This window comes from Pipra filicauda, unplaced genomic scaffold (genome assembly GCF_003945595.2).
Source record: "Pipra filicauda isolate LSUMZ 115617 unplaced genomic scaffold, ASM394559v2 scaffold388_size762695_pilon, whole genome shotgun sequence".
NCBI lineage: Eukaryota > Metazoa > Chordata > Aves > Passeriformes > Pipridae > Pipra > Pipra filicauda.
The window spans coordinates 76,884-88,850 of NW_024104518.1; the positions used below are offsets into that span (position 1 = coordinate 76,884).

Genomic DNA, 11,967 nt, shown 5'->3' on the forward strand with positions numbered 1-11,967 from the left:
TTCCCTTCCCCTTCTCCCCTTTTCCCTTCCCCTTCTCCCCTTCTTCCTTTATCTTCTCCCCTTTTCCCTTTAATTTTCTCCCTTTTCCTTCCCCTTCTCCCCTTTTCCTTCATCTTCTCCCCTTTTCCCTTCACTTTCTTCCCTTTTTTCTCTTTAATTTTCCCCTTTTCCCTTTAATTTTCTCCCTTTCCCTTCCCCTTCTCCCCTTTTTTTCCCTTCCCCTTCTCCCCTTTTCCCTTCCCCTTCTCCCCTTTTCCCTTCCCCTTCTCCCTTTCCCTTCCCCTTCTCCCGTTTTCCCTCCCCTCCACAGAAAGTGGAACCTTTCAGCGTCCCCTCCAAAAAAGTGGAGCTCCCGGCCAAGAAACCGGAGCCGGCGGCTGCCGAGGAGGAGGAGGACAACGACGACATCGACCTTTTCGGGAGCGACGACGAACAGGAAGACCGGGAAGCCGCCAAAGTTCGGGAAGAGCGGCTCCGGCAGTACGCGGAAAAGAAGGCCAAGAAACCGGGAATCGTCGCCAAGTCCTCCATCCTCCTAGATGTGAAGCCGGTGAGTGCCGGGAATTTGGGAGCTCTGGAGCCAGGTTGGGAATCCTCTCCCTTCCTTCTCCAAGGGGACCTGCAGAATTCCAAACCTTGGAGCCGGGCGGGATGTTCCCACCGGGATGTTCCTGCTGGGATGTTCCTGCCGGGATGTTCCCGCCGGGATGTTCCCGCCGGGATGTTCCCGCCGGGATGCGTCGCCTTCGCGCCGTGGAATCCTGGGATGGTTTGGGGTGGGAAGGGACCTTAAGGATCATGGAATTCCATCGCCTTCCATGGGCAGGGACACCTCCCGCTATCCCAGGTGGCTCCAAGCTGGCCTGGGACACTTCCAGGGATGGGGCAGCCACAGCTTCTCTGGGAATTCCATCCTAGTCCCTCACCACCCTCCCAGGGGAGAATTCCTTCCCAATACCCCATTCCTCCCCAGTATCCCATTCCTCCCCAGTATCCCATTCCAATATCCCATTCTTCCCCAGTATCCCATTCCTTCCCAGTATCCCAGTCCCTCCCAGTATCCCATTCCTTCCCATATCCCATTCCTTCCCATATCCCATTCCTTCCCAATATCCCATTCCTTCCCAATATCCCATTCCTTCCCAATATCCCATTCCTCCCAGTATCCCATTCCTCCCCAATATCCTATTCCTTCCAATATCCCATTCCAATATCCCATTCCTCCCCAATATCCCATTCCTTCCCAGTATCCCATTCCTTCCCAGTATCCCATTCCTTCCAGTATCCCATTCCAATATCCCATTCCTCCTCAGTATCCCATTCCTCCCCAGTATCCCATTCCTTCCCAGTATCCCATTCCTTCCCAGTATCCCATTCCTTCCAGTATCCCATTCCTTCCCAATATCCCATTCCTTCCAATATCCCATTCCTTCCCAGTATCCCATTCCTTCCCAATATCCCATTCCAGTATCCCATTCCTCCCCAGTATCCCATTACAATATCCCATTCCTTCCCATATCCCATTCCTCCCCAGTATCCCATTCCTTCCCAGTATCCCACCTAACCCTCTGGCAGTGGGAATCCATTCCCTGTGTCCCATCCCTCCATCCCTTATTCCCAGTCCCTCTCCAGCTCTCCGGGAGCCCCTTTGGACACCGGAAGCTGCTCCAAGCATTCCCTGGATCCTTCCCTTTTCCAAGCTCCGGTGAAACCAGCCGGGAAAGGGCTCTTTGGATCACCCGGATGATCCCAAGAGGTGTCCTGGTGTAAAGGAAAAAGGGGAAGATCCTACGGAAAAAGGACAGGAAATCAAGGAAAAAGAGGATCGCTACCGAATCCCGGGAAAACACTTGAACTTCCCGCTTTTCCCGCCTCTTTTCCCAGTGGGATGACGAGACGGACATGGCCAAGCTGGAGGAATGTGTCCGTTCCGTCCGCATGGATGGGCTGCTCTGGGGAGCTTCCAAGCTCGTGCCGGTGGGATACGGAATCCGGAAACTGCAGATCCAGTGCGTGGTGGAGGACGAAAAAGTGGGAACGGACATCCTGGAGGAGGAGATCACCAAGTTCGAGGACTACGTAAGGCCGGGAGTGGGAGAAGAGAGGGAGGGTTGGAAAACCGGGATGTGTTTTCTTGGGAATGCCTGGAATTACCTGGAGGATTTGTCAGAGTGGGATAAGAGAGGGAGGGTTTGGAAAACCGGGATGAGTTTTCTTGGGAACGCCTGGAATTACCTGGAGGATTTGTCAGAGTGGGATAAGAGAGGGAGCGTTGGAAACCGGGATGAGTTTTCTTGGGAACGCCTGGAATTACCTGGAGGACTTGTCAGAGCAGGATAAGAGAAGGAGGGTTTGAAAATTGGGATGTGTTTTCTTGGGAATGCCTGGAATTACCTGGAGGATTTGTCAGAGCAGGATAAGAGAGGGAGGGTTTGAAAACCAGAGTTTTCTTGGGAATGCCTGGAATTACCTGGAGGATTTGTCAGAGTGGGATAAGAGAGAGAGGGTTTGGAAACCGGGATGTGTTTTCTTGGGAACGCCTGGAATTACCTGGAGGACTTGTCAGAGCAGGATAAGAGAAGGAGGGTTTGAAAATTGGGATGTGTTTTCTTGGGAATGCCTGGAATTACCTGGAGAACTTGTCAGAGTGGGATAAGAGAGGGAGGGTTTGGAAACCAGGATGTTTTCTTGAGAATACCTGGAATTACCTGGAGGATTTGTCAGAGTGGGATAAGAGAGGGAGGGTTTGAAAACCGGGATGTGTTTTCTTGGGAATGCCTGGAATTACCTGGAGGACTTGTCAGAGCAGGATAAGAGAGGGAGCGTTGGAAACCGGGATGTGTTTTCTTGGGAATGCCTGGAATTACCCGGAGGGCTCGGATCTCATTCCAGGTGCAGAGCGTGGACATCGCTGCCTTCAACAAGATTTAGATGGAAAACTGGGATCTTTTTCCCTCCGAAACGGGAATAATAAAGCTGAAGGTTGGAAGTGCACACGGAATGGGGGTTTATTCCCGTCTCCGGCGGGATTCCCTGGGAAATTTTGGGATATTGGAGCAACCTGGACTAGCAGAAGGAGGTTGGAACTTGAGCAGCTTCCAGTTCCTTTCCAACCCAAAGCATTCCATGATTTCCTCATCCTCGTTCCCTTGGGGAAAGGAAAGACCTTGGGATACGGGAAGGCCGAAATTTTGGGAATGAAGGTCTGGGGGTGCCAAAGGTGCTTCCAACTCCCCTTTCCTGAGGGAGAAACCCCCGGCAGTCCCGACTGAGAAAAGAAAACCGGGATGGATCCGCGGGAAACATCCCGGAATTGGTGGTTTGGGATGGATTTCATCCCTCTTTTCCCGTGGATTCCTTGCCCAGGTCGCTGGAGCTGTGGGAAGGTGACATTCCCGAGGGGAATGGACAGGTGACATTCCTGGCTGTGTCCCAGGAATTCCCAGTGTCCCATGGCCCTGGAGTTGGGAATGTCCCAAATCCCTGGAGCTGGGGATGTCCCAAATCCTGGAGCTGGGAATGCCCCAAATTCCTGGAGCTGGGAATGTCCAGTGTCCCAAATCCCTGGAGGTGGGAACATCCTTAATCCCTGGAGTTGGGAATGTCCCAGATCCCTGGAGCTGGGAATGCCCCAAATCCTTGGAACTGGGAATGTCCAGTGTCCCAAATCCCTGGAGCTGGGAATGTCCTTAATTCCTGGAGTTGGGAATGTCCCAAATTCTTGGAGCCAGGAATGTCCTTAATCCTTGGAACTGCGAATGCCCAGTGTCCCGAATCCCTGGAACTGGGAACGTCCTTAATCCCTGGAGCTGGGAATGTCCCAAATTCTTGGAGCTGCAGGTGTCCCAAATCCCTGGGGCTGGGAATGTCCCAGATCCCTGGAGCTGGGAATGTCCTTAATCCTTGGAGCTGGGGGTGCCCAGTGTCCCAAACCCCTGGAGCCAGGAATGTCCATAATCCCTAGAACTGGGAACGTCCTTAATTCCTGGAGCTGGAGTGTCCCACATCCCTGGAGCTGTGAATGCCCCAAATCCTTGGAGTTGGGAATGTCCCAAATCCTGGAGCTGGGAATGCCCAGTGTCCCAAATCCCTGGATCTGGGAATGTCCTTAATCCTTGAAGCCAGAAATGTCCTTAATCCTTGGAGCTGGGAATGCCCAGTGTCTCAAATCCCTGGAGCTGCGAATGTCCCAAATCCCTGGAGCTGGGAATGCCCCAAATTCCTGGAGCTGGGAATGTCCCATGTTCCTGGAGTTGGGAATGTCCCAAATCCCTGGAGCTGGGAATGTCCTTAATCCTTGGAGCTGGGAATGCCCAGTGTCCCAATCCCTGGAGCCAGGAATGTCCCAAATCCCTGGAGCTGGGAGTGCCATCCCGTGTCCCTGCTGTCCCTGTGCCCCCCGTGTCCCGGCTGTTCCCCCTTGGCACAGGACGATCCCCGAGGTCCCGCTGCCACCACTTTGCCCCGTGCGGTGCCATCCGTGGGCTCGGATTGTCCCCTGTCCCCACCCCCGTGTCCCCTGCGCTGCCACCCCCGTGTGCCCTCTGTCCCTGGTGTCCCCACCCCTGTGTGCCCTGTGCTGCCATCCCCTGTGCCCTGTCCCGTGTCCCCAAAGTGTCCCCATCCCTGTGTCCCCATCCCTGTGTCCCCCCTGTGCTGCCACCCCTCTGTCACCACCCTTGGTGTCACCATCCCCGTGTCCCCACCCCTGTGTGCCCTCTGCTGCCATCCCATGTGCCCTCTGTCCCTGGTGTCACCGTCCCCGTGTCCCCACCCCTGTGTGCCCTGTGCTGCCATCCCCTGTGCCCTGTCCTGTGTCCCCGAAGTGTCACCATCCCTTTGTCACCATCCCTGTGTCCCCCTTGTGCTGCCACCCCTGTCACCACCCGTGTCTCCAATGTGCTGCCATTCCTGTGTCCCCAAAGTGTCCCCACCCCTGTGTCCCCTCTGCTGCCATGTCCACGTGCCCTCTGTCCGTGCTGTCACCACCCGTGTCCCCACCCCTGTGTGCCCTGTGTCACCACCCCTGTGTCCCCACCCCTGTGTGCCCTGTGTCACCACCCCTGTGTCACCACCCCTGTGTCTCCAATGTACTGCCATCCCCGTGTCCCCACCCCCATGGCCCCTGTGCTGCCATCCCCTGTGCCCTCTGTCCCTGGTGTCACCACCCCTGTGTCCCCACCCCTGTGTGCCCTGTGCTGCCATCCCCTGTGCCCTGTCCCGTGTCCCCATCCCTGTGTCCCCCCCTGTGCTTGGTGTCACCATCCCCCGTGTCCCCACCCCTGTGTCTGCCGCGTGCTGCCATCCCCGTGTCCCCTGTGTGCCACCATCCCTGTGTGTCCCCACGTGCTGCCATCCCCGTGTCCCCTGTGTGCCACCATCCCTGTGTGTCCCATGTCCCCTCTGTGCTGCCATCCCCGTGTCCCCACGTGCTGCCATCCCTGTCCCGTGTCCGCTGTGTCCCCATCCCCGGTGTCCCGTGTCCCCCTGTGCTGCCATCCCCGTGTCCCCTGTGTGCCAGCACCCCTGGTGCCCCGTGTCCCCCTGTGCTGCCATCCCCGTGTCCCTGTTCCCCTCCCATTTCCCCGCCCGCTCCTCCCCGTCCCACCCCCGTCCCTCCCGGTGTCCCCTCCCGGTGTCCCCTCCCTTGTCCCCGTGTCCCCGCCCCGCCAAGGCTCCTCCCGCCGCCGGGGCCCGGGAAAACAGCGGGGACACGGGAGAGGGAGGGACAGGGGTGGGTGGCACCCGGGACACACGGGAAGGAAGGGTGGCACACGGGGGACAGGGCACCAGGGACGGCAGCACGCGGGACACCAGGGGGGGTGGCACCCAGGGGACAACGGAGCACAGGGGTGGGGACACAGGGGACACGAAACACGGGGATGGCAGCACAGGGGGACACGGGACACCGGGGGTGGGGACACAGGGGACACTGGACAGGGATGGCAGCACGTGGGGACACAGGGATGGCGACAGAGCCAGGACACGGGACACAGAGGGGACACGGATACGGGGGTGGCAGCAGGGGGGGACACAGGGCACCAGGGATGGTGGCACACGGGGGGACATGGGAGAGGGACTTGGGGACAGGGAACTCCCCCCCGGAGACCAAATCCTGAGTGCACAGAAAGGGATCTTCCCACCAAATCAGCCCTGGGACATCCCTGGGACACCCCTGGGACACCCCTGGGACATCCCTGGGACATCCGGTGGGACATCCCTGGGACACCCTGAGGGACACTCCTGGGACAGCCCTGGCTGATCCTCTGCCTTCCCTATTCCAAGCTTGGTCTCTGTGGCCACATTCCCTCTCTTCCCATTCTGTTTGCATTCCCTGGAAGGTGGAGGCTGGTTCCAGGTTAATTCTGGATTCAGGTTAATCCTGGCTCCAGGGGGATCCTGGCTCTAGTGAAAAACCCTAATTCCAGTGAAAACCCAATTTCCAGTAAAAACCCTAATTCCAGTGGAAAACCCTAATTCCAGTGGAAAACCCTAATTCCAGTAAAACCCTAATTCGAGGGAAAACCCCTAATTCCAGTGTAAAACCCTAATTCCAATAAAAATGCGAAATTCCAGTAAAAACCCCAAATTCCAGTGAAAACCTTAATTCCAGTGTAAAACCATAATTCCACTGAAAACCCTAATTCCACTGAAAAACACTAATTCCACTGAAAAACCCCAAATTCCAGTGAAAACCCTAATTCCAGTGTAAAACCCTAATACCAGAGAAAAAACCCAAATTCCACTGAAAACCCTAATTCTGCTGAAAAACCCTAATTCCAGTGAAAACCCTAATTCCAGTGTAAAACCCCTAATTCCAGTAAAACCCCAAATTCCAGTGAAAACCCCTAATTCCAGTAAAAGCCCTAATTCCAGAGAAAAACCCTAATTCCAGTAAAAACCCTAATTCCAGTGTAAAACCCTAATTCCAGTAAAAGCCCCTAATTCCACTGAAAAACCCTAATTCCAGTGAAAACCCTAATTCCAGTAAAAACCCTAATTCCAGTGAAAACCCTAATTCCAGTGTAAAACCCTAATTCCAGTAAAAGCCCCTAATTCCACTGAAAAACCCTAATTCCAGTGAAAACCCTAATTCCACTGAAAAACCCTAATTCCATAGAAAACCTTAATTCCAGTAAAAACCCTAATTCCACTGAAAACCCCTAATTCCAGTAAAAACCCTAATTCCACTGAAAAACCCTAATTCCAGTAAAAACTCCAAATTTCAGTGAAAACCCTAATTCCAGTGTAAAACCCCTAATTCCAGTAAAACCCCAAATTCCAGTGAAAACCCCTAATTCCAAAAAACCCTAATTCCAGAGAAAAACCCTAATAAAGTAAAAACCCTTCCAATTCCAGTGAAAACCTAATTCCATGCCAGTGTAAAACCCTAATTCCAGTAAAAGCCCCTAATTCCACTAAAAACCCTAATTCCAGTGAAAACCCCTAATTCCAGTGTAAAACCCCTAATTCCCAGAAAAACCCTAATTCCAGTGTAAAACCCTAATTCCAGTAAAAGTAAAACCCTAATTCCAGTGTAAAACCCTAATTCCACCGAAAACCCCTTTGCAGCTCCAGCGGGAGGAAAATCCCCTGGAAGCTGAACCTCCCCATTCCCAGGGATCATTCCCACCCTCCGCGCTTTGGATCTTCCCAGCCCATTGCCAGGGAAGAGAATAATTAAGAGCTTAACGAACCCGCTGGTCGCTATTCCCAAAATCCCGACAGGCTGGAGCATCCCGTGGCGACGCTCCAGCCGCGGGCACCGTGTCCCCTTTGGAGAGAGGAAAAAACTCCAGGAAAACCGGGAATATTTCGCCGGAAGTTCCATATTATTTTTTTTTTTAGAGCAAAGCACCAAAAAATCCCGGAGTTGGTTGTGCCGGAGTAAAGGTTGTCCCGAGTTTTTTGGGAAAAGAGGAATGAAGAACGACTTGGGTGGACGAGGGGAGCGACCTGTGCCAGTGGAATTCCTGGAATTCCCCCCTGTCACCCCCAAGGATGTGATTCCCAATGTCTGGAGGGAATCCAAGCGAAACCACTTTGGTCCTGGCGCCGGGCACAGAAGCTCCCGGGGGTTCCTTCAGGGATTTATGGATCTTGAGGAGATTCCCCTTCTCCAGGATGGACAATCCCAGCTCTTCCAGCCTCTCCTGCTCCAATCCCTTCATCCAATCCCTTCATCCCTTCACGGCTCTTCCTTGGATTCTCTTCCTCTCTCCCGGACTGGGAAGCTCAAACCGGGCCCAGAACTCCAAGTGGGACTTATCCAAGTGGAAGGATTCCATAGGGATGGAATGCCAAGAAGATCCTCAACCGCGTGGCCCGAGCCACCGGGACGGATCCGAAGCCGGGTGGGAAAATTCCTGCACTAAACAGGGAAAAGAAAAAAAAGAGCCGGGAGAGGGGTTAAAGCTGCAAATCCGGGATTCCTGGAGGTGTCCCACGAGGTTTTGGGTGTCCCGCCGCTGGAATTCCATGTCCATGAATCCCCCAGTTCACGAATTTATTAAACTTCATGGAATATCGATTCCCACTGAATCCCGAAACTTTCCTGGACTTGGGGCAGGAAATCCAAAAGTGGTTTTTTTGTTTTTTTTTCCCATTTCTGCCCTCGGAATTCCGGTGTTTGGCACCGAACTTGGAAGCGGACGTGGAAAAAAAAAAACGGGATGGGAAGTGCTGAAGAGTCAAGTGGAAACCCCGAATCCCGCACGGAGTTTGCCGAAGGGAGGGAGCGGCAGGTGCTCCATCCTTCTTCTCCCAGTTTTCTTCTTCCAGGAATATCTGGTTTTAAAGGATATTTTCAGCTCGAGACGCCCGAGGGATGGCGGGAAAAAAGTGCTGGGTAAGGGAAGTGCAGATAATCGAGGGATTTAGAGGGAAAACCCCTCCTCCTGATCCATCTCAACCGGCTCCCGCCCGGTTTTCCCACTCCCCCAAATCCAGGCGAGGATGTTTTCAGGGAAGGGGAGGCTGCGGATTCCTTGTGCTCCCCGAAAAGCTGAGGATGAATCCCGGTGCTTTGGTCGCTGCTGGTCCTCGGCTTCGGAGGGACGGGAGAAAAGGAGGGTGGGAAGGGAAAAGGGCGGGATGGGACTGTGCGGAACGAGACGGGATCCGGGCGTCGATAATTCCAAAGTCCAGCTGTGCCCACGGGATAAAGCCTGGATTTCCCAAACCCGGGGATAGCGGGATACCAGGAGAGGTAAGAAGAGGCTCCCAAGTGCAGCTTGTTGCGTCCAGACTCGGCTTGTTCCCGAGGGGCCGGGAAGCGATCCCAGATTCCCGAGGCCGCTCCGGGTCACTTGTACAGGGCCATTTTCCGGCTCTGGAACAGGTACATGTAGGCGTCACAGAAGAGCCTTTTGGCCACTCCATCCATATCCCGGGGCTGCTCCAGGGCCAGCCCGGCCAAGGGCAATTCCAGGTATTTGGCGACCTCCGGGCACAGCGTCACCGCGGGAATGTTGAAGCCGCTTTCGCCACCTACGGCAGGGAAAAGGAGGGAAGGCCCGGCTCAGATCCCGAGGGATGAGCTCCTGCAGCTCCAGGAGATCCCGTCACGCTCGACAGCGGAGACACCTGGAGGTCAAAAGCGCTGGAAGAGGTTGGATGAGGGGAGAACATCCACATTCCAGAGCCTAAAGGGGCTCCGGGAGAGCTGGAGAGGGAATTGGGATGAGGGATGGAGGGACAGCACACAGGGAATGGCTTCCCACTGCCAGAGGGTTGGATGGGATACTGGGAAGGAATTCTTCCCTGGGAAGGTGGGGAGGGGCTGGAATGGAATTCCCAGAGAAGCTGTGGCTGCCCCATCCCTGGAAGTGTCCAAGGCCAGGTTGGAGCAACCTGGGATAGTGGGAGGAGTCCCTGCCCATGGAAATGGGGGTTGGAATTCCTTGACCTTCGAAATTCCCTTCCAACCCAAACCGTTCCATGATTTCCTGATAAGAACAAAGTCGGAAGGAGAGGAAAACAATCCATGCCCAGCTGGGAGTGGGTTTAAATCCCTGTGTTTGAACGTAGCCAGAGGATGGAATCACCTGGAAGAACTCCCACCATGGCTTGGCCATGGATGGAATCTCCTGGAAGAATTCCCACTTTGGCTTGGCCACACTCTTCTCTGGAATCTAATTCAGTGGGAGCAAGATCCAGAGAGAGACTAAACAGAACATGGAATTTCAGAGGGAAAAGGTGGATTTGCTTGAACGTATCCAGAGGATGGAAGCACCAGGAAGAACTCCCACCATGGCCTGGCCATGGATGGAAGCTCCTGGAAGAATTCCCACCTTGGCTTGGCCCTATTTTTTTGTGGAGTCTAATTCAATGGAAGAAAGATTCAGAGCGAGACTAAGCTGGACAGGGAATTTCAGAGGGAAAACATGGACTTGTCTGAACGTATCCAGAGGATGGAAGCACCTGGAAGAACTCCCACCCTGGTCTGGCCATGGATGGAAGCTCTTGGAAGAATTCCCGCCTTGGCTTGGCCATACTTTTTTCTGGAGTCTAATTCAATGGAAGCAAGATCTAGAGAGAGACTAAACTGGACAGGGAATTTCAGAGGGAAAAGGTGGATTTGCTTAAATGTATCCAGAGGATGGAAGCTCCTGGAAGAACTCCCGGGTTTGGCCTGGCCATGGATGGAAGAACCTGGAAGAACTCCCACCATGGCCTGGCCATGGATGGAAGTTCCTGGAAGAACTCCCACCTTGGCTTGGCCCTATTTTTTTCTGGAGTCTAATTCAATGGAAGAAAGATCCAGAGCGAGACTCAGCTGGACAGGGAATTTCAGAGGGAAAACATGGACTTGTCTGAACGTATCCAGAGGATGGAAGCTCCTGGAAGAACTCCCACCCTGGTCTGGCCATGGATGGAAGCTCCTGGAAGAACTCCCACCTTGGCTTGGCCCTATTTTTTTCTGGAGTCTAATTCAATGGGAGCAAGATCCAGAGAGAGACTAAGCTGGGCAGGGAATTTCAGAGGGAAAACGTGGATTTGCTTAAATGTATCCAGAGGATGGAAGCTCCTGGAAGAACTCCCACCTTGGCCTGGCCATGGATGGAAGCTCCTGGAAGAACTCCCACATTGGCTTGGCCCTATTTTTCTGGAATCTAATTCAATGGAAGCAAGATCCAGAGAGAGACTCAGCTGGGCAGGGAATTTCAGAGGGAAAAAGTGGATTTGCTTAAATGTATCCAGAGATGGAAGCTCCTGGAAGAACTCCCACCTTGGCCTGGCCATGGATGGAAGCTCCTGGAAGAACTCCCACCTTGGCCTGGCCATGGATGGAAGCACCAGGAAGAACTCCCACCTTGGCCTGGCCATGGATGGAAGCACCTGGAAGAACTCCCACCTTGGCCTGGCCATGGATGGAAGTTCCTGGAAGAACTCCCACCTTGGCTTGACCCTGTTTTTTTCTGGAGTCTAATTCAATGGAAGAAAGATCCAGAGCGAGACTCAGCTGGGCAGGGAATTCCAGAGGGAAAGGGTGTGCTGAGCAGCTCCCGGGAGCTTCCGGAATGCCGGCGCTCACCGTGCCGGTCGGCCATGCTGTCGAAGAACATCCAGTGCTCCTTCCCGGGGCCGTACTTGACGAAGGCCACGTAGTGACTGGTCTCGATGCAGAGCACGGCGAAGAGCTCCAGCTTCTCCCGAGGGATCGGCTGCCTCCGCCGGGAATTCCACCGCTGGAATTCCTCCGGGATGTGCAGCCGCGCCGGTTTGTGCGCCGTGCGTCGGTGATGGGAGTGAACCTGAGGGAGGGGATGGGAATGATCCTGAGGGGATGGGAAAGATCCTGAGGGGATGGGAATGATCCTGAGGGGATGGGAAAGATCCTGAGGGAGGGGATGGGAATGATCCTGAGGGAGGGGATGGGAATGATCCTGAGGGAAGGGACAGGAATGATCCTGAGGGAGGGGATGGGAATGATCCTGAGGGAGGGGATGGGAATGATCCTCAGGG

General features: G+C 54.3%; 1 protein-coding gene and 1 long non-coding RNA gene across 2 annotated transcripts in view; one reads left to right on the forward strand and one right to left on the reverse strand.

Moving 5' to 3' along the window:
- The window catches only part of EEF1D (eukaryotic translation elongation factor 1 delta), a 14,526-nt gene extending 11,532 nt beyond the window's left edge, over positions 1-2,994 (forward strand). Inside the window, exons 5-7 of the mRNA XM_039384955.1 lie at positions 302-550; positions 1,885-2,079; positions 2,893-2,994. Coding sequence (XP_039240889.1) covers positions 302-550; positions 1,885-2,079; positions 2,893-2,931 — 483 coding nt within the window. The 3' untranslated portion in view covers positions 2,932-2,994. The remainder of the gene's footprint in view (positions 1-301; positions 551-1,884; positions 2,080-2,892) is intronic.
- A 4,817-nt stretch (positions 2,995-7,811) lies between these two features.
- LOC113991379 lies at positions 7,812-11,736 on the reverse strand. Its single transcript, XR_005564906.1, has 2 exons — positions 11,537-11,736; positions 7,812-9,489 (listed from the first exon to the last, which is right to left on the reverse strand). It is a non-coding gene; the product is annotated as an uncharacterized LOC113991379 (long non-coding RNA).
- Positions 11,737-11,967: the final 231 nt, after the last annotated feature.